At 44.6% G+C, this 22,867-nt stretch overlaps 1 protein-coding gene across 2 annotated transcripts in view; it reads left to right on the top strand.

The window, feature by feature from the left end:
• Nucleotides 1-2,302: 2,302 nt before the first annotated feature.
• LOC130112437 (calcium uptake protein 3, mitochondrial-like) overlaps nt 2,303-22,867 on the top strand; it is a 54,111-nt gene continuing 33,546 nt past the window's right edge. For both annotated transcript variants that reach the window (XM_056279779.1, XM_056279780.1), the window contains exons 1-4: nt 2,303-2,598; nt 15,011-15,158; nt 17,477-17,508; nt 18,721-18,799. In XM_056279779.1, coding sequence (XP_056135754.1) covers nt 2,332-2,598; nt 15,011-15,158; nt 17,477-17,508; nt 18,721-18,799 — 526 coding nt within the window. In that variant the 5' untranslated portion in view covers nt 2,303-2,331. The remainder of the gene's footprint in view (nt 2,599-15,010; nt 15,159-17,476; nt 17,509-18,720; nt 18,800-22,867) is intronic.

Here is a 22,867-nt window from a genome sequence, read left to right as displayed (position 1 = left end):
TGTGTGTGTGTGTGTGTGTGTGTGTGTGTGTGTGTGTCGCCGGCCGGCCGGCCCTGGCGGCCTGTCCAGGGTGTCTCCCCACTTGCCGCCCAATGACTGCTGGAATAGGCTCCAGCGACCCTGAGAGCAGGATAGGCGGTTCCGATAGTGGATGGATGGATGGGTGGATGGATGGATCTCCCATTCACAGTTGATGAACCGATTTCTCCCTGCATTTGGTATTTTGTTTTAATGTAACTCTACTCATGTGTTTTGTTTCTCACTCGGTGACAAATACCTGAACTCTTCCCACCAGGTAGTACGCATTTATCCACAGTTTACACTGTGTGTTTAGACTATATAGGGATTAGTCACTTGCTAGTGATTCTGGCTGCGGTAGGCGGTTGAATGGAATCATATCTGAACACACACACACACACACACACACACACACACACACACACACACATCTCACAGTGACGCTGTGCATGTCTGTGTGCGCGCATGCGCTTGCACGTATGCACGCACACAGATCCACCTCTTGGGAATAGCGTTGATAAATGAGTTGACGGCGTGTGTGTGTGTGTGTGTGTGTGTGTGTGTGTGTGTGTGTGTGTGTGTGTGTGTGTGTGTGTGTGTGTGTGTGTGAAAGAGAGCGAGAGGCATGCGTCATCGTCTCCAACCTCATTTCCCATGGTTCATTAGTATTTATGATTTCTCAAAAAAAAAACGCTAAAATAGGATCGATTGGAATCACCTGGAGGCTGATCAGCTCATCATGTATTGGATATCGATCATGGTCCCGAGGGAGACGTCAGCTATGGAGCCACAGCTCCCCGGCCAGCCTCTCGGTGTGGATGTCTCCACGGTCACACGTTGTTGGAATATCATATCAAGTGTTTTCTGCTCCGCGGTATGTCTGTGAGTGTGGAGGGGAAACAGGCTCGCGTCCTCCCTGCCAAGCCCACATACAAGGCTCAGAGTTAACGCCATAAATAGCATTCCTCCTCTTTCGAGGAATAAGAAATTACAACCTAATAAAATGCCTGCATAATGGCATAAAGTGAGAGTGGCCTGCAGATTGTTTATGCAGCGGGGCGCCGTTTGACCTCAAAACTTCAGATTAGAAAAAAAACCTGCAAAAAGTGTTTGACATGGTGTTACGGCAGGTGAGCCATTAGGTGGTCGAAAAACTTTTGAACGTGCGTCCCTGCGCAGGAGAAAATAAGAAATAAAACAAGGTGAACGCCAGTGTACAGTGGAATTAATCGAGAGCCTTCTGTGTATGCCTATATGCAAATCAGTCATCCTTCTGATGGGTAGATGAGTAACAAAGGGTGTGATGGGGATCATTTGATCTCCCTGGAGAGTGGTGCACCGGGCTTCATGCGTGAGCAGCTGACTGCGCGGCTCCTTTATACTTCAGCCATCAAAGTAGTCAGGAAAAGTCCCGTTACAAGCTGGAAGATTAATCTTTGATATTTCCTCCTTTGATGTCACGTCTCCACTGTAGACTGACTCCGCTGACTACGGTTAAATTAGACTAAAGGTGAACGTTAGTCTGTATGGGCAATTCAACTCTCGCCGCGAGTAGCCAAAAGGGGCTTTCGTGGCTTAAACGTTCAGGCGTGTCCGCGTGCTGCATTGTATCTGCAAAACTGTTTGGTCAATTTAAAAAGAAATGAAGTTTTGTAACATATTTTTCGACATGAATATAAACGAATATTAACAGAGTCATTTAGCCCGATGGGCTATGAAAACAAGTGTTGGCAACTCTATCTATCTACCTACCTATCTACCTACCTATCTACCTACCTATCTATCTATCTATCTATCTATCTATCTATCTATCTATCTATCTATCTATCTATCTATCTATCTATCTATCTATCTATCTATCTATCTGTCTGTCTGTCTGTCTGTCTGTCTGTCTGTCTGTCTGTCTGTCTGTCTGTCTGTCTGTCTATCTAGATTGATAGCAGTGGGATTAGTGTGTCAGTGCATTCAAACTACTTCTCTCCCGAATTTCTCAGATCCTGACGTGGTGTTTATAATTGACAGACGTTCATATTAATCGCTCACTAGACCCCCTAAAACCGAGTCAAGCGTCACATCTTATACCACACAGTTTTTCGGACTTTGGTCTCTCATCTCTCGCCCGTTCTGTCATCGGCTGTACACAAAACGGGAACCGGGGGGGGGGAGGCGAGTAGGCGGCGAGCACATCTCGCGATGAAGTGCGGGAACACGGTCGTTCGCTAATTCTCCACATCAGTGCTACCCCCCCCCCCCGCCTCCTCCTCCTCCTCCTCCTCACCCCAAGCAAGCAGGCAGCAGTTGGAGCAAAAAGCTATGGCCGCCTTCCGCAGGGTGACGGCGCTGGCCGGCAGGCTGAACCTCCGGCCGGTGTGGAGGAGCAGCGGAGCTACGGGCGGAGGACGCGCGGCCAGGAGGCGCCTGGTGGTCGGGATGTGTCTCGCGACGGGAGGTGCCGGTTTGGCGTATCACCTCTACAGCAGCGACTTGACAAGCGGGGAGAAGCAGAGGAGGAGTAGTAAGCCCAGCATCAGCGGACGGGATTTGTTTCCTCCTCTCCCCGCCGTGGAGGCGAAGGAAAAGGTAGGCCAAGAAACTGGGTGCACGTCTCAATGCTCCGGTGCCACGTAGCGAGGTTGGGTGGCACAACGTGCACCGAGAAATGTAGGTTTCTCCTCCTCTGTGTTTACTGCGTCCGGGCCTCCCGTCACTTTAAGAACAACAGAAAAAAAAAGCGGTAAGAGGAAAATCGTTAAGTGTTGGTGCCCCCCCCCCCATTATTCCCTTCCCTTCCTCTGTAGTTAGACGCGCAGAGATCCGGTTTGTGCGCGTCTACCCCTGTACTCCTGTTGTTTTGTGGCTCAGTTTTATATATAGAGCCTCTATTTTTTTCCCCTCCTCTACTGAATGGGTAAATGGTGTCATTGAGCCGAGTGGAAACACTGGACTCACTGTTTGGCTGCGGTCACTACAGATGAGGAGCGCAGACGCAGGAAGGAAAGGCGCTCTCCGTCCGCGGCGGTGCTGAAATGACAGTGGGGCCGTCTGCACGTGCACGCCTGCCGGGTTCCGGTGAAGTCATTTCTCTTACAAAAAAACAAAAAATGGGACAAACCCACTAGGATCATAGGAATTCATCCGTCATTGGACTGCATCGTATTTCAAATTTCTTTGGCGATTTAAACGTAACGGCACAAAAAGAGGGCGACGGGAGCTTGACACACCACTGATCTGGGCCTGATAAATCTCTCGTCGATGTGAAATTAAACTCTTATTTAAAGATACTTCAAGTTTCTACATGAACAGACCTTGCTATTTGTTTTCGTTTACACGTCCACCAAACTACCAGAAATAACAACTGTTTTGACCCCGGACAGGTCACACAACCTTCCCCTTTTCCCGAGACTGAAACTGCTACTTGCAGAACTAACGGAGTAAAACACCACAACACTTCTGTTGTTGACCAATAATCAGTCATTGATTCACTTTGTGTATTGTGGCTGTTTGCTGTTGGGAAATTCTCTCAGCGTTGACTTAAGGCCTAAATAAACAGGCCTCTGTTGTTCTCCAGTTTGTGTTTTGTTTCTTATGTGTTCATTTTTGTGATAGAAAACTATCTTAGACAGGCTATGTAGGAATAACAGTTCACTGTTTCAAAGGTGGAAAAGCTGTTTTGCTACAGGATTTTATGTTGAAGTGATTTCTGGCATTCTTCACATGTTTCAACCAACACCACCGTGCTCTGGCCTTTAGGGGCAAAAACAGGCCTCTAAACATCAACTAATGGTTATTATTATTATTATTGCTGACTGATAAAATGCTAAAATGTGGTAACACATCATCCACCTGTACATATTGTATGAACTTATTTCATGTGTTGGACAAAGTAGGTTTTGTGCAAAGAGTCAGAGTACTCCAAATTTGTCACTTACACACTCATTCAGTCACTCCCACCCTCGCTCACTGGCTCCCTAACTCACTCATTCACTCCCTCAATATTCACTTGCTTGCTCGCTCGCTCACTCAGTCACTAGCTCACTCAGTCACTAACTTGCTTGCTCTCACTGCCTTCCTCACTCACACCCTCCCTCCCTTGCTCACTCCCTCCATCACTCACTTGCTCACTCACTCCCTCATTAACTCACTCACTTGCTTGCTCTCACTCCCTCCCTCCCTTAATTGCTCACTCCCTCCCTCCCTCACTCATTCACTCCCTCCCTCCCTCACTCGGTCACTCACTCACTCATTCACTCACTTACTCGCTCACTCACTCACTCACTCACTCACCCCCTAACTTGCTTGCCTTCTCTCTACCTTCCTCACTCCCTCACCTCACTCACTCACTCACTAACTTGTTTGCCCTCTCGCTCGCTCCCTAACTTGTTTGCTCTCTCACTCCCTTCCTCACTCATTCACTCAGTCACTGAAATTCCTGGATTTGTTCATCCTCAGTCATTTTAAAAGTGCACAGGTTAGATTCAGAAGAAATGGCATGAACCTCAATGTCCAGTAGCGATGCCCATAGTGTACTATAAAATATATGAAATCATGTAATACACTAATACACAATGTAAGCAAGAAATGCTCTGTCATGCAATGCAGCCCGTCTCAGTCAAAACCAAGAGTAAACTACAGTAGTCTTCACCTTGTCCAGGAATCGAACCTGAGGATTTGGGAGTGTCAGGTGTTCAGGATTATGATTTCAAGGGCCCCAATTTATAAAGTGCCCTACAAAAAGTGTCAGTTGGTAATCTTTATTATTCATAGTCATAATATTCACATTATTGTCATTATGTAGAATTTTATTTCCTAAATGTTTATTTAAGCAAATATTGTCTATTGATTTAAATATGGGTACATATAATTAGACTAGGAATACAATCTGCCGTGGCCCACATCATCCAAAAGCTGGCTTCATTTTCAGTTTAATTATTTCTGAAAAATGTTAATTTCCATTGTTAGGGTCTCCAGGTTGGGTATAATGTGTGTGATGGGCAGGATGAGACAGAAGCTGTTTAGTGGCATTTTGCAAACATACCAATCATAAAGCATTCAGACCAAAACCGCCTTACGAGAGAGGAAGGAGAGTAAAAAGGAAAAAAGCAACTGTGGCAGATAGTGTGATGCGCGGCTTTCCCCCAAAGACAAGGCCAACTGTACACTGCGTGTGTAAACTGTCAGCCGTAACACATTGCTGCCGGTCAGTAAAGCAAAATCTCAAAAATGCATATTATTCAGATTTTCTCAACCCAGTATTCCCCTCCAGTTAACTACACAACAGCAAACAGTCTCAAGTCTCAAGTTGTTTTATCTGACAAACACACAACGACCCAGCGTGGCAGGCCTTACGGGTAAGGAAATGCTTAGGCGTCAGTTCAACCTTAAAAAAACTAAAGAATATGAAATAAAAAGATTAAGTTGAAACAAAAAATTAACAGCAAAAGAAAATATAGAATTACAGTATGTATAACCCAGCACGAGAAATTAAAAACTAAAGCTAAAATAACTAAAAATAGACTAAGAAATTAAGCTAAACACGGTGTATACAGGCCGGAGTAGAATAGATTTAAATTTAAACTAAAGAGACACATTAGATGTGAAATTTAACAGTTTACATGGCAATGTAACAGTATGCACAGAGGTATGTAGTTGCAGTAAACATGTTAAATGTGTCTGTGCTGCAGTAGTGGTATGGCAGAAAGGGAACAGTGCAGAATAAAGTCATGCGTGTGCATTCTGCTGGAGAGAGAGAGGAGAGAGGGGGGGTGCATACGAGTGAGGTGTGTGTGTGTGTGTGTGTGTGCGTGTGCACTCAAGTGTCCAGAGCCTATGTGTTCAAGAGTCTTATGACTTGTAGGTGAAAGCTGTCCTTAAGACTGTTGGGTCAGGCCTGGATGCTCCAGTACGGTTTGCCCTATGCTAACAGAGTGAACAGTTTGTGGCTGGGGTGGCTGCCATCCCCAACTATCCGCTGGGCTTCCTTCTTGCACCTCTGGGTGTAGAGGGCCGACATGGCTGGTAGCTCAGTCCTGGTGATGTGTTGCGCTGTTTTCACCACCCTCTATAGAGTCTTGTGGTCAAGGGCGGTGCCATACCAGGCAGTGATGCAGCCAGTCGGGATACTCTCAATGGTGCATCTGTAGACGTTGCAAGATCCATGCCAAACTTCCTAAGAGCCGTTGGCTCGCTGCCTTGACGACAATGCTGGTGTGGTGTGACCAGGTCAGGGCCTCGCTGATGTTCGCCCAGAGGAACCCGAAGCTGCTGACTCTCTCCACTGCTGTCCCGCTGATGTGAATGGGGGTGTGTCTTCCCCCCCTGCAGTTTCCTGTAGTCCACTATCAGCTCCTTAGTTGTGCTGACGTTGAGATCAATCAATCTATCAGTCAATCAATCAATCAATCAATCAAGTTGCATTTTATATAGCGCTTTTCAAGCTGCAACAAACACTCAAAGCACTTCACAATTAATGTAGGTTGTTGTCCTCGCACCATGTTGGCAGAGCTCTCAGCTCATCCTTGTACCTCATCACCTCAGCGCCGTCTCACCTCATCACTCATCACCTCATCTCACCTCATCGCTGTATCACCTCATCGCTGTCTCATCATTGTCTGTGATCAGACCAATGACGGGGGTGTCATCAGCAAACTTAATAATGGTGTTGGAGTTGTTTGTGCCCATGCAGTCACGCATGTACAGGAGGGGACTAAGTACACAGCCCTGGGGGGCACCAGTGCTGAGATTCAATGTGGAGGAGGTGGTGGGGGCCATCCTCACTACCTGTGCATAGGCGGAAATCCCAGGGGGGACGGGGGGGGGGGCATGATCCTCCCTCATCCTGGGAAAAACATGATTAGTCCCTCCGATAATATCACTGTAAACACAACTATGTAATTTCAATAATATTGATAATACGCAGTGAAAGCATTGTGCTGATTACACACTTAATAGCGCATTTTTAAGTTTCAAAAGATTACGACCCCCTGCCTTCTACCCCCCCCCCCCAGCCCTCAGCAGTGGCACATGATGCAAGTACAGTACGTGTGTGGGAATCTTACAGTCGCTGGTGGCTAACCTCCAGTAAGTAGTTCAAACTAGTGTTAAAGGTCATTTGTCAACGACCTTTTTTTCCCCCATTACTAAGGGGCTACACTGGACGTGTATCGTATGCGACTGATCTTGGAGCGGATGTATCTTTTTACTGGCTACACCTGCAGCACACCTGCGGTGTAGGGTTGTGTGCTTCACAGGCAAAATTAGACGGTGAACTTTCAGAGTTGCCAGGGAGCTAACGTTAGGTCAGTAAGCTCCGATCGCTCATCTTTTATTTCTATTTTTTTATTTACTTTTGTCATTTCCCTGTCATTTCAATCTCTCTCATCAGCTATTACCAAAGGACGCAGGTGACAGGAAACAATAACTAATAATAGAGACTCTCAAAACCAAACTGCCAGTGAGCTAGAGTCGTTTCCTGTATAGCAGTAGTTTGGTTTAAAAAAATGCATATAGATACTTTATGACCCATTTCTGTGTAAAAGGGCTGCGCACACTTCGCGTAAAAAATAGAAATATAAAACTGGCCTATTTTTACGTTTGTATCTCCGCGGCGTATATGCGCCACTTACGCGCTTCACTCGCACCTGATGTAGTCAGCCTCATTGATTATAGTGGAAGCGTAGTGCTGCTGCAGCCGCATACGTTACGTTTTCAATGTAGCCAAGAGACGACACGACGACGAGCAGCACAGACGTTATTAAACATTAACTGTGACTACATTAACATGCAATATTGTTGACGAAAAAAATGACACTAGAATGTAGTGTGTGACAATGATGAGGTGTGCGGTTGGAATGACAGATGGGTTCAAGGTGGAGGTGCATCAAGGATCAGCTCTGAGCCTTTTATGGTTTGCAATGGTGATGGACAGGTTGACGGACGAGATCAGGCAGGAGTCTCCATGGACTATGATGTTTGTGGATGACATTGTGATCTGTAGTGAGAGTAGGGTGCAGGTTGAGGAGAGCCTGGAGAGGTGGAGGTATGCACTGGAGAGAAGAGGAACGAAAGTCAGTAGGAGCAAGACAGAATACCTATGCATGAATGAGAGGGAGGACAGTGGAATGGTGAGGATGCAAAGAGTAGAGGTGATGAAGGCGTAGGAGTTTTAATACTTGGGATCAGCTGTCCAACGTAACGGGGAGTGCAGAAGAGAGGTGAAGAATGCAGGCAGGGTGGAGTGGGTGGAGAAGAGTGTCAGGAGTGATTTGTGACAGAAGGGTACCAGCAAGAGTTAAAGGGAAGGTTTGCAAGATGGTTGTGAGACCAGCTATGTTATATGGTTGGAAGACAGTGGCACTGATGAAAAGACAGGAGGCAGAGCTGGAGGTGGCAGAGTTGAAGATGCTAAGATTTTCACTGGGAGTGATGAAGAAGGGCAGGGTTAGGAACAATAGAGGGGCTGCTCAGGTTGGACGGTTTGCAGACAGAGCAAGAGAGGCAAGATTGAGATGGCTTGGACATGTGTGGAGGAGAGATGCTGGGTATATTGGGAGAAGGATGCTGAATATGCAGCTACCAGGGAAGAGGAAAAGAGGAAGGCCAAAGAGGAGGTTTATGTTAGTAGTGAGGGAGGACATGCAGGTGGCTGGTGTGACAGAGGAGGATGCAGAGGACAGGTAGAAATGGAAACGGATGATCCGCTGTGGCGACCCCTAACGGGAGCAGCCGAAAGTAGTAGCAGCAGATCAGATAATGATAAGATAAAATCTTTTGTGAAACAAGTTTGACTAAAATGACAAAATGATTGGTTTTGGCGAGACTGGATTGACTGAAATGTTCATTATAATCTAATGGCTAAAGAAAAAAAGACTAAAATGTCAACAGTTTTCATTGACCAAAACTATACTAAAAGAGTTACGTTTTTCTTTGACTAAGAGCATATTAAAATGCCCAGACTTTTAGTCAACTAAAAGTTGACTTAACAAAAACGGAATGAGGTTGACTAAATATAATAAAAACTAACAAGGACATTTGACACAGGACTAAGACTAAATAAAAAGAATAGCTGACAAAATTAACACCGGTTCAAACAAAGGATATAAGAGACATTTCTTTACTTCAACCACTCAGTACAATAAAACACATTTATAATCGTCCCCAGTCTTCATTTTCACTCTTCATGTTAGCTAGCGGTTAGCTTAAGTCTGCTAGCTAGCCACAGTAAGTAACGTCAAGCAGTGTTGGCAGCTGTTTGAATTCGAGTCAGTGAGAGAAGCTGGCAATGCAGTGTAGTGCTCCTTAGCTGGCAGGCTGAGTACACGTTAGCAGAGTTACAGCACTACTTTTGCTGTCCCCCTCAGGGATTGCTCTTAAGAAAATGTCATGTAATGGTCCCCTCCAAAATGGATATCAGATTTTCGCCCCTGACCGGTAGTCTGCCCATCAGCAAGTCCAGGATCCAGCTGTACAGGGTGTTGTTGATTCCTACGTCTTTGAGTTTGGTGAAAAACTTAGTGGGAACAATGGTGCTGGATACTAAAGTGTAGTTGATGAACAGCATCCTCGCGTATGTGTTCCTCTGCTGTGGGTGGGAGAGGGCATCATCAGTTGATCTGTTGGCCCTGTAGGCAAACTGTAGTGGATCCATGGTGCCAGGCAGCAGTGAGGTGATGTTGGTGCTGACTGTCAAAGTAGGACTGTAGAATAAACAGGTGGGGACTCTGGCCTTTCTGCCATTTATGACCCGAGCAGACTTGCAGGGTGCTTTGAAAAGAAAAGCTCACATCCAGGCAATTTCAAACTAGCCTCATCTTTTTTGATGGAATGAATGAAATGAAATGGCTGCAATTCTACTGTGCTTTTTGAGTCAAAGGACATAAAGCGCTATACATTGAAACGTCTGCATCACATTACAGTATGGGCATAAATAATTACAAAGTCTCTTTGAAGGTTTTGTGTCATTTTAATTTTTCCTTTTTGAAAATAATGAATTGTAACTTTATCATTTCTCTCTTGCTTGAGTAATTGTAACGTTAATTGGTTTAGACTCTTTCTACCACTCAACTAAATTTAGATTTTTCACTCACTAGAGCTATTTAAATAAATGGGATATGCATATAAACTTACCTTGACTTAAATCTTGTTTGATTTTTTCCCACCACCAAGAAGACTATTTACTAGACTATATAGCTCCAGCATATAATGCAGTTTAAGTCTCACTTTAAGTGAAGTGAGATATTTGTGTATTAGAAAGTTTTATGAACCAATTTGTGTCCACTTTAAGTTAAAAAAAAGTTATTAGTAGTATGATAAAGTGAACCAGTTATTCATAATGTATGAAATGTGGTTCATAAAGCTCTAAAACCATAGACTCATAATGTCCTATAAGCCCCAGGTTTATTATAAAGCAGTTTTCAAACAGTGGGTGATATAGAGCATTATAGACACACTCTATAAGTCATTATAATAAAATATTTATGAAATATTATAACGATTTATAACAATTACAAATCACAGCAGCACAGTGGCCCAGCGGTTAGTACTGTTGCCTCACAGCAAGAAGGTCCCGGGTTCGAACCCCAGGTCCTTTCTGTGTGGAGTTTGCATGTTCTCCCCGTGTCGGCGTGGGTTTCCTCCGGGTGCTCCGGTTTCCTCCCACCATCAAAAAGACAGGCTTGTTTGGGTTAATACTCCTGTCTGTGCCCCTGAGCAAGGCAATGGAAAGAAGAACTGGAGTCGGTCCCCGAGTGCTGCAGCTGCCCTCTGCTCCAATACAATAGGATGGCTTAAATGCAGAGGATGTATGTTGTTGTAACCTGTACAATGAAAAAATAAAGTGGCTTTCTTTTTTTTCTTTCTAAAGGCTCTTATAGCTAGTTTCATAACACACCATAAACATGTTTATATTTCATTCTAGATACACTTGTAGTGTATTATTAAGATGTACTATATAAAAAGTGTCAACCTTTATGCCTTGTTGTATACAGCATTGTATTGGCTTCAAATTATTCCCAGTTTAATATATTGCGCGTGATTAAAGCAGCAATACGGTGATCGTGCAAGATACCCTTTATACACTTGCTGCGGCGCAGCACGCAACCCGCTGTAACGCCAGAAACGTTTCATCTCCACGAACTTCACTCATTATCCGGAGACCGAGCCGAAGGCGTCCCTCCTCTCCCAGCTGATTCCCACGCATTCCTGCCGAGCCATCCCATCCGCCGCGTTTCATGCCCTCGTGGAGCCCCGTCGCTGAGAGCCAGCATCAAAGCTCCATGAATGAATCGGTATGCTAATTGGCACGTTAGCCGGGGCTGAGCGGGATCCGCGGCGCTCCGAAGTGCTACAGCCAAGCTGGTTTAAATTTGGAAACCTCCCATGATGATGTCCCAGCTTTATGCAGCGCAGTCTGCTGTCGCACCCGTGCTACGTTCCCGCAGCTATTCAAGATAAAGGCGGTGAGGCTCGGAGATAGACGGATGGCGCGAGATGGATGCTAATCAAGTAGAAAGTACTATGTGTGTGTGTGTGTGTGTGTGTGTGTGTGTGTGTGTGTGTGCGCGCGCGCGTGCGTGCGTGCGTGCGTGTGTGTGTGTGTGTGCGTGTGTGTGTGTGTGTGTGTGTGTGTGTGTGTGTGTGTGTGTGTCTCCCCCTCACCCACTCGATTTATTGTACTGTGCCAGACGTGCTGACTCTATTACAGAGGACTAAATGGAGAGAGGCGATGCCAGGAATAGATGGATCCCCTCATTATGGTGGCTCAAAGGCAGCAGGGACGCTCGTACATTTCAGACTCGGCTGTCTGCAAGATCAGGGTTCCCTCCTTACTCGTCAGGTCTGGGAAGGTTGTACCTAGTCGCTAAAAGAAGAAGAAAAAAAAGGATGGCTGAAAATTCTTTCAAATCCGTCATACTTCAACAGTCTTGAAATTCAAAACTGGGATAATGTTTGGTTAAAGTGGGTTTGGAGCGTGATTATCAGGAGCCCGAGGCAGTGTTTCATAGCTGTGGATTTAAACAGTCTTCGTTTGGGTTGTGCAGTCTTTACCCCTTTTATAGCAGCTGGGTGATTTTGGTGTGAAATAAGGGATAATCCATACTTATCCCATTTATACCATCACTCATCAAGGAATTGAAATGAAAGCATTCACTTGTTTTTTTGTGGTAATTTTGGACTCGGAATTAAAATGGTCATGAAGCAAAAGTTAGCTGTTAAGCTAAAGCATTGAATATTTAGCCTACTTGGCTTGCCGCTAATTTAGTATGTTGCTATGGTTACACGGCAACTTTGCGGCCAGTGCATGACTTCAGAAGATTTGTCGTGTCCGACATCACGTACTCTTTACTACATACTACTATGTGTACTGTCTTCCAGCGTGCTATTGGTATGTTAGTACAAGGGCATGCTACTTCATCACAGAGCTACGCAACTTCCTTTCAGCGCTTTCCAGGTTAGTGACGACATGCTGCACACCAAGTTCTGCTGGTGTGGTGACCCGTAGCTTTTTCTTTCATTCTTTCTTTTTTTCTTAGTATAAAATAAATAATGATTTTAACCACTTTCTGCTTAGCATAGTGAAAAGCAACACTTAAATTTAAACCGTCTGGCCATTCTGCTGGTTGGGTTTTGTATCAGCCTTTGCCACTCTTGGTCGTTGTCGTGAAGTATCGCAATGCACTGTGGGATATTCATGCCAAAGTAGTGTCCGGTGTTAGCATACTCCGAGGTTTCCCTGTGTGTAAGAGGACATCCGTGTATTTTTCTTGTACTATTTGATGCATGCTATGGTTTTGAATATGCTAAAAAGGCTCACATACTAATTTGGAGTACTAGTGTGCAAGTATGTGATTTCTGACACAGCCAGTGATTTAAACTTGAGCCAAACTACGTGTACATAAAATGGTTTTAACGCACACCATTCAGCCAATAAGAGATTGGTATTCTCTCTGACCATGGTATAAGAACACTAATGGCTAGTGTATTCTTATTCTTATTCTTACAAAGCTGTCTGTCCCCCCCCCCCTTTTTTTTCTCCATTCTATCTTCCTTGCCTTTTTCTTTGACCACAGTTTCTATGGGGGACTAATAGGAGGGTGAGCCGGTGAGGGGGATTTTTCTGGTTCCTGCAGGTTTTTAGAGTTCACGGATGGCATTGTGATCTGTAGTGAGAGTAGGGAGCAGGCTGAGGAGAGTCTGGAGAGGTGGAGGTATGCACTGGAGAGAAGAGGAATGAAATCCAGTAGGAGCAAGATGGAATACATATGCATGAATGAGAGGGAGGACAGTGGAATGGTGAGGATGCAAGGAGTAGAGGTGACGAAGGTGGATGAGTTTAAATACTTTGGTGTCAACTGTTCAAAGTAACGGGGAGTGTGGAAGAGAGGTGAAGAAGAGAGTGCAGGCAGGGTGGAGTGGTTGGAGAAGAGTGTCAGGAGTGATTTGTGACAGAAGGGTACAAGCAAGACTTAAAGGGAAGGTTTATAAGATGGCCGTGAGACCAGCTGTGTTGTATGGTTTGGAGACGGTGGCACTGAAATTTGGCTTTGTGTGGTTACATTTTTTCAAATGTAATCTGGGCTAATTATAGTTACATATTTTTGTAATCTGATTTGGTAATCCCAATTACATGTAATCATATGTATTTTTGCTAAAAACATAAGAAGAATAAGAACTTATATTATCTGATCCTTTGACATGGGCTCAATTAAGGCCTTTGTTGTGTCCTCGATCGCTGCTGTTTCTGATCACTAATGCGTTTAAAGGTTTGGAAATGTCAATGTTTTTATTTTTTGGGGATACTTTATTGATCCCTGTATGGAAATTATGCTCTGCATGTAACCCATCCTAGCTGTGTAGCTGAGGAGCAGTGGGCAACCGCCGTGCAGCACCCGGGGACCAACTCCAGTTCGTCTTGCCATGCCTCGGTCAAGGACACAGAAAGGAGTATTATTCCTAACATGCATGTCTTTTTGATGGCGGGGGGAAACCGGAGCACCCGGAGAAAACCCACTCCAGACACGGGGAGAACATGCAAACTCCACACAGAGCACGACCTTGGATGACCCCCAAGGTTGGACAACCCTGGGGTTTGAACCCAGGACCTTCTTGCTGTGAGGCGACAGCGCTAACCACTGTGCCACCGTGCTGCCCATATATTATTTGATATGTTTTTGTTTTCACAGATGGCCCAAAAAAAAACATCTTGAAAAAATACACAGATGACATGATTGGTGCCAAGTATGTGACTGTACGATAAACTCAGCTGGGATGTGGTGTTCTACAACAACTATAACTGGCAGTTAGTGAAATGAATAACTTCTATGGTAGAAGATGAGGATGTGACATATCAAAGTGTCGTGAACCAGATTCAAAATTTTTGATGCAGTGGATCACTTTTGGCCACAACAAGCATGCCACAGGGCATTCATCAGATATGACATCAAACGTATAGACAGTAATTTTGCATGTTATTACATTATCTGTTACAGTATTACATCATTAAGTCAAAAAGTTGCAACCCCACGTAATGTAATAACCATTGGTTAATGTAATTAGCTCTTAGTTCAATTGTCAGAGGTATTTTTACTTGTTTTTATCCTGTCTCCAATTACTCAATGTGAGTAAGCTGTCCCTGTAATATACTTGTTCCTAATCCTGTCCTTCGTCACTCCTAGTGAAAATCTTAGCATCTTCAACTCTGCCACCTGCTACTCCACCTCCTGTCTTTTGGTCAGTGCCACTGTCTCCAAACCATATAACATAGCTGGTCTCACAACCATCTCGTAAACCTTCCCTTTAACTCTTTCTGGTACCCTTCTGTCACAAATCACTCCTGACACTCTTCTCCACCCACTCCACCCTGCCTGCACTCTCTTCACTTACTCTTTAACAAGACATTCATTTGTCACGTCTGGGGAATATAATCACACTTTGAGTCCAGCTTCTTAAAAATCTCGCCCATAATACCAGTGGTTATGATGTGGTTATATGTCTGCAGGCACGACCCTGTGACTTTGAGGAAGGTGAAGTCTACATGTCGTCCCATGAGCACCGCTTCCGTATGTTCAGCTCTGTGGAGTATGAGGGACAGCTGTACATGACCCCGCAGAACTTCATCGAGTCCGTCACCATGAGCGAGCCCAGGAGTAGGTATTATTATTATTATGCTGCTGCCAGGTCAGAAATGTCTTCTTTTTAAAACAACTACCTGCCCCGATTTTGGCACAAAATATGTGAACATGAAACTGTGGTTGTTATGTGAAACAGCTCTTAAGCAGACATTTTTTGAGATCCATCTTCATATAGTAGGCCTCTAAAGCATCGTTGTAATCTCGGGGCTCTCAGACTATATCTGGATCCTTTTTTTTCCCTGCCTATGGTGTAAATGAATAAGGCTTTTAGACTTTTTTGCACATTATTTAACATTTATTGAGTAATATGAGGTAGAAATGACATATGTTATTTTGCTAAAAACCATGTTGCAGATGTTGCATCGATCACAAGCAGTGTTGTACATGTGCCACCGATAGACATCAGAAGCAAATATAGCTTATGCTAAGCTAACAATTGCTAGCAAATTCTTGAAGTTGATCAAAATCCACCTCAGCCAATCTAGAAATGCACAACAGAGCAATTCTCAAAAGCCAGAAGCGTCAATATTCACATTGAACATAGTAAAAGGTCCTACACCCCTATGCATTTTTACCAGAGATGGAAAGTAACTAATTACAACCACTGATTACAGTACTTGAGTGGATTGTTCCCTACAATAGTGCCAGTTTGAGGATAACAAAACCATAGTACTTTTACTTTGAATTGATTTATAATAAGGTATTCTATTTCACTATTCTTATTTCAATAACAATTGCACTGTAAAACCAAAATGGCTAAATGAAGAATTTGCTTGATTAAGTGTTGCCGATACTGTGTGTTTTCACCAAAGATTGCCAAAATAGATTTAGCTTGTGTGTATATTTGTCTGGGTTGTTTCCAGTGACATTTCCATGTGTCCATATTCCATATATTCAGTATTGTTTGTTTGTCGACATGAAAAGAACAAGTTACTCACAAAGTAGTTTCTCAAGTACTTTTTCAGTAAGAAACTCATTTACTCTTAAGTGAGTAATTTTCTTAATCAATACTTTTACTTAAACCTCAAGTAAGTTATTACTAAAGCAGCAGTACTTTTACTTAAGTAGCAATTTTCAGTACTCTTTCCACCTCTGACTTTTAGATTGGACTGAAACACTGTTGTATCTGGAATCACTTACATCCCACTATTTTAGCCCTATTTAAGTTAAGAAAACAACCTACTTTTTACATGAAATGGCAAAACTCGACTTGCAAAGAATCCCCGAGTTTGAGTTGCAAGGGTCTGATGTTTGTCCGGACTTGGATGCTGCAGCCTACCGCCATCACCTTTCCAAGCTACAGAGTAAACTAGTTTTACAGGGTTGCTTTATCTTATTGGCTGACCTATGGAGCGCTTGAAAATGCTGCGTTCGAACACAGTGAGGCTGTTTCTGTCAACCTGCTGTCAGTAGTAACAGATAGTCTTGGACGGCCGGCCTTAAAGCAGATGGCTTTACAGCATTTGTTTAGTCTGCAGTTAATGTTAGTCAGACATAGACACATAGACAAACACACACACACACACACACACACACACACACACACACACACACACGCACACACACAGAGAAGTGAGGAAATTCCATTGACTCACCCTATCCAGTAAATGCCTAACCAAAAATCTGACGCTAACATTACATTTGCCCCTGTGACGACGGGCAAAACTGGCCTTAGAAATTAAGATTTACAGTCAAACACACTTTCACATGCATACACGCTTAAACATTTTACTGTACATGTCAGTTGCCATCCGAATGCGTTGTGTGCAAAGCGTGCACCTGTTGGTGCATGTGTGTGTGTATGCATGCACATGTCTGTGTGTGCACATGTGTGTGTGTGTGTGTGTGTGTGTGTGTGTGTTTACATCTGCACTGACTCACTGACATATGATACAGCCACACATCCCCTCTCAGCACCCAGCATCCTCTAATGCCCCCTTTGAAGTTGAATTAGATGAGCTCCGTTGTATAAAACAGAACAAAAGTACTGTGTGCTTTTATGGAGACACCCCACCTACTACAAAGACCAGCACGGGGCACTACACAGTACAAATGGGCCTGGGATGATGAGAGTGTATATACACTTCTATGCTGTGTTTGTGTGTCCGTGTATGTCCATGTTTGCCAGGGAGTGTGTGTGTGTGTGTGTGCGCGCGCACTCATATATGGTTGTGTGTATGTGTCTGTATGCGTGCATGTGTGTGTGTGTGCTGTGCCCTGCACATTAAGACCCATTTCTAGATCATACAGATGTTATCTAACCAGGCCCACCCAAACTCTGCTCTTATTTTTCCCTCCTCCCCATCTCTCCTTTGTGTCGGTCCCTCGCTCAGACAAGAGGCCCTGGAGGTCCCTGACCAAACAGGTGGGAAACAGAGCATGTGCCTCTTTCCATCTTTACTTTATTCTTTTCTCCCCCTTCTTCTCTCACCTTTGCCTGCCCCCCCCTTTTTTTTTTTGCTTTGCACACACTTGTACCACGAAGGATTGTTTAAATTGAGTAATTTTGCAACTTAAGTGATCCTGAAAATATTTATAAAGTAAAAAAAACTGGTACTGATGATAATATGAGTAAACTTTCTATATGTACCATCTTTCATACATGAAGTGCAGCTCAAAGTGTGTTGATACACTCAGCAGATAACATGTTGGAATCTGTTACTGCTGCACGCCCGTACGTAGCTGAAGAAATAACCTTCAGCGGATTCGGGACCACTTCAAGAGACAGATTTCACACGGCAGGATGTTTATATTTCTCTTGATAGTGGACAATTTGCAGGATGAAAAATCTGAAATTGTGCTTGCATTTTAAAGGGCAAGTGTGTGTTGGATGTCTTCTGTGTTTTCTGTCTGTTGGACTGTCCATCTTCCCTTTTCCTCTCTAGCTGTCTCTGAGTTTCTTAAAATCTCGCTCTCGCTCTCTCTCGCTCTCTCTCTCTCTGTCTCTCTTGATCTATTGAGCCCACCTTTTTATCGTTTATGTTTTTTGTTCATTCTCCCTTTTTTCCGGCCTATATGTCGCTGAGGACTGAAGGTGAGAGCTAACTGTCCTCATGGTGTACTACATCAGGTGTCCCACCTCAGCATTTCTGTCTGTGCATGCATATGAGTTTTGTGTACGTGTATGTGTGTGTCTCCTGGATTGCCACCTTGCCATGGTGGAGAAGCTTGTGTGTACCAATGATCCCAACAGCTATGCCGTCCAGAGCTTGGCTCCTGGTAGGGTCACCCAAGGCGGACAGGTCAAGGGGGAGGTTCCAGAAGAAGCGTGGTCCAGCAGAGACCTCAACAGCGGAACTGGCAGAAGATGTCTCCAGGTCACAACGGCAGTGAAGGCGGATGAAGGCTGCAAGAGAGGGTGGTCCCCAATCGTCTTGGTTCTCCATGCCATTGGACTCTGGCCCCCCCTGCCAAGGACTGTGTGGTGGCTGCAGGTGCATCAGGATCAGCCTTTACACCCACCCGAGGACCCAGAGGGAGGACGGTCATACTGGACCCTGACTGACCGCCGATGATGATGATGATGATGATGATGTGTGTGTGTGTGTGTGCGCGCGCGCTTGTCTGTGTGTTCTAGGAGTTGGAGAAGATTCTCTCTGACACTCCACCGGTCTGGAGAGGGACATCTAAACTTTTCCGCAACCTGAGAGAGAGAGGTACGAGAGAGCACACACACACACACACACACGCGCGCGCATGAGTGTGTGAGCATAAAGGCACCTTGAGCACCTTTGCAATCTCTAACACAAATTCATACATGCATTCTTATACTTGAACACAACCAAACCACACACACACACACACACGCTGATTTAAATGTTATCAGAGTAAGTAAGCAGAAGTTAGGTGATGACAAGGTCACATGTTAATGAATAATGATGTGGACATGTTTTAAACATCATGACCAGGTTGCCGAGGTGTGAGGTTATAATCAGTACACACGCTGGCTGGCAAGAACGACTTACATGTTGTGTCATATGACAGTCGTCTATCGGCTGGTTATAAAGTGTAGTAAATCAATTCACTTTTTCTACTCTATGCATCTACATTCATGAAAATCCTGAGAATGTCTGTAAGGTGTGTGTGTGTGTGTGTGTGTGTGTGTGTGTGTGTGTGTGTTTTAGTTTTTTGTGCCTTTATGGGTTTGTGTGTTTGTGCGTGTGTGTTTTTATGGGCGTGTGTGTATGTGTGTGTGTTAATAAGTCTGTGTTGTGGTTTGGGTCTGAGTGTTTGTGTGTATTTGTGTGTGTGTGTGTGTGTGTGTGTGTGTGTGTGTGTGTGTGTGTGTGTGTGTGTGTGTGTGTGTGTGTGAGACAGTGGGTGCCTCTAATCCGGAGTTAGAGCCGCACTGTCCGTCTTTACGGTCAAACGACCTGCTGAAAGCACTAAAAATAAACCTCCCCTCCCCTCATCACTCCTCCTTTCTTCTGCCCACATCGCTTCACATTTTCTCCCCTCTCTTCCTCTCTAGGCTTTTACATCCCCTTATCTCTGTCTTTTCTCTTCTCCTTTTCCTCCTCCCACCTCTTCATCCCTCTCTGTGCCTCCCTTCAATCCTCTCTTTTTTCCAATCTCCTGTTCCCTCTCGCTTCCTGCACCTTGCTCATCTCTTTCGCTCGTTTTCTCATTTTTCATCTCAACCCCCTTCCTTCTTCTCTTCTGTCCTCACTTCATCTTCCTCTCCTCTCCTCTCCTGTCTGTCTCCTCTCTTCCTTCCTATCTCCTATCCTCTTTTCTGACCTCTTCTTCCTATTGTTCCCCAAGTCCTCCCTTATGTCCTTACATCTTTTGCCTTTTCTCTGCTCCTCTCTCTCTCTCTCTCTCTCTCTCTCTCTCTCTCTCTCTCTCTCTCTCTCTCTCTCTCTCTCTCTCTCTCTCTCTCTCTCTCTCTCTCTCTCTCTCTCTCTCTCTGTCTCTGACTTTATGTAATCCCCTCCCCATCAAATACCCTTCCAGCAATCCTCTCCACTGATTGTGGAGTCTGAACAAATTATACTGCATTGGAGTGAGAGAGTGAGAGGATGAGGTAATGAGCTCAGATGTGATGGAAAGAGACAGAGAGAGAGAATGACAATATGAGATGAGAGAGAGAGAGAGAGAGAGAGAGAGAGAGAGAGAGAGAGAGAGAGAGAGAGAGAGAGAGAGAGAGAGAGAGAGACAGAGAGAGAGAGAGAGAGAGAGAGAGAGAGAGAGAACAAGAAGCTCCCCTTAATTAAAGCATTCGGTTTAAGAGTGTGTAACAGCAGAGTCACATGATATGGGAGCGAGTCCCTGTGGTGATAATTACTTACACCAGCACACACACACACACAAACACACACGCACACAGCCCGATTCCATGCTAAATATAACCCACGCTGTATGATGCCCCTCTCCCTTCCTCTACCCCACGTTAACACAAGTAAATGTGCGCTTGTTGTGAAGCTGGCAGGCATGGAGACTTGTTGCCTCTTCTCACTGTGGAGACAGAAAGAGGGACATGCGGTAGAAAAGTTGATGGAGGACATGAGGGGGAGAACTGTAGAAAAAGAATGAGTGCAAAAAGACAGGGAGTGGGAGAAGGGGAAAGAGAGAAAAGGGGATCACAGGAGACAGAGAGAGCGAGACAGAGAGAGGGGGGGGAGGGAGGGGAAGGAAGCATGTAAGGCTATGCTGCAGCTTGATACTAAGAGGACGATAGTCTAACAACAACATACAAAATGCTGGAGGCATATTGACATCACACACACACACACACACACGCACGCACGCACGCACGCACGCACGCACACACACACACACACACACACACACACACACACATGTTCCTGGTCACAAAAAGCTAAGTTTGAAGCCCAAAAGAGTGAATGTGAGAAGAAACGTGTGTCATTTGCAATGAAAAGAGAAGATAAGAACAAAGTAAAGCACATAGAAGGTTTTGACGAGTGTGTGTGGAGTTGTGTGGAGTTGTGTGGAGTTGTCAGGGCATGCTGCCGTCTTCATGCCATGATGGGCAGTTAAAATCCTCAGAATAGCCTTGGATTGCTGCTGTCAGAGGACACGGCTAGCATAGCCGCAATGTTTGCATGTTCTCCCCGTGTCTGCGTGGGTTTCCTCCAGGTGCTGCAGTTTCCTCCCACCATCAAAAAGACATGCAGTTAAGGTTAATACTCCTGTCTGTGCCCCTGAGCAAGGCAGTGGAAAGAAGAACTGGAGTTGGTCCCCAGGTGCTGCAGCTGGGATGTGTTAGGATGTGTTAAATGCATTAAACACATTTGTTGTAAGAACACAGCGACAAAATAAAGTGGCTTTCTTCTTTCCTAGCGGCAGAAGAGCTGTGCCTCTTGTCAGACAGAGGGATACATATAGTAACAATACATAGTAACAATGCCTGTGCACACTTCCCTCTCTGTGACATGATTTCACATTTATGCAGTTATGCATATTTATCTGAGTAAACAGTTCTTGCTTTTTTTTTTTTCCATTTTGCTTTGTTTGAGTGCCAACCCCTAAAATGTTTTACAACTGCCAGGTCAAGCCAGATGTACAGTACATATATGTGGTCGACTATTGCGATGCGATATACTTTATTGGTCCCCGTAGGGAAATCTGTCTTGGACTCGAGTGCTGCACATCATACAGCTGCCTCCATAATAGTAATCCATCCATCTGTCCGTCCATTATCCGAACCGCTTATCCTGCTTCCAGGGTCGCGGGGATGCTGGAGCCTATCCCAGCAGTCATTGGGCGGCAGGCGGGGAGACACCCTGGACAGGCCGCCAGGCCATCACACAGGGCCCACACACACATGCACACACACACACACACGCACGCACACATTCATACCTAGGGGCAATTTAGTACGGCCGAGTCACCTGACCTACATGTATTTGGACTGTGGGAGGAAACCAGAGCACCCGGAGGAAACCCACGCAGACACGGGGAGAACATGCAAACTCCACACAGAGGACGAACCGGGATGACCCCCAAGGTTGGACTACCCCAGGGCTCGAACCCAGGACCTTCTTGCTATGAGGCGACCGCACTAACCACTGCACCACCGTGCCGCCATAATAGTAATAGTGATTAAAAACAAACAAACAAACAACATAACATAACAACACATACTGTTGCACATCACAACTACAAATTACACATACAGTGTTGCACATATTACACAACCAGTGGTACGAACAAGTGAGATATTGCACAACCCCTCGCATCATATAAAAAAAAAAATCTATTACACACCTCTCGCGTAAAACCTGTGTATATTGCACAACTCTCGCAGCTCTAGCAGCATTATTTAAAATATTAATTGAGGTAGGCACAAACATATTGAAATCCAATATGAAATCATCAGACAGGGAAACAGCACAAGCCATGTTCTCATGAAACTCTTGAATAAATTTCAAGTGAATAATTAAATGTCACCCAATAAAACCCATCATAAAACCCATCATTTTTAGTTTTGGTTTAGAGTTTAGGGGAATTTCCATTAAATCTGTTTTAGTGAATAAAACCCTTAACGTAGAAGTAAGTCATGTGTCCATATTTTAACAGTCACAAGAAAGGCATAAAGAGTCCATCAAGGACTGATTCAAATCCAGCGACATTATCGAGCTTTTAGTTCATCTGATGGCCACATTAAGTACTATTGGTGATAGAAACACACACACACAAACACACACACACACACAAAATGAGCTCTTAAATTGGAAGTTAAGCTTAAGAAACAGCTGATC

The sequence above is a fragment of the Lampris incognitus genome, chromosome 5 (assembly GCF_029633865.1).
Source record: "Lampris incognitus isolate fLamInc1 chromosome 5, fLamInc1.hap2, whole genome shotgun sequence".
Taxonomy (NCBI): Eukaryota; Metazoa; Chordata; class Actinopteri; order Lampriformes; family Lampridae; genus Lampris; species Lampris incognitus.
Note: the sequence above shows the minus strand (reverse complement) of the source record. Positions and strands in the feature narration are given on the sequence as shown.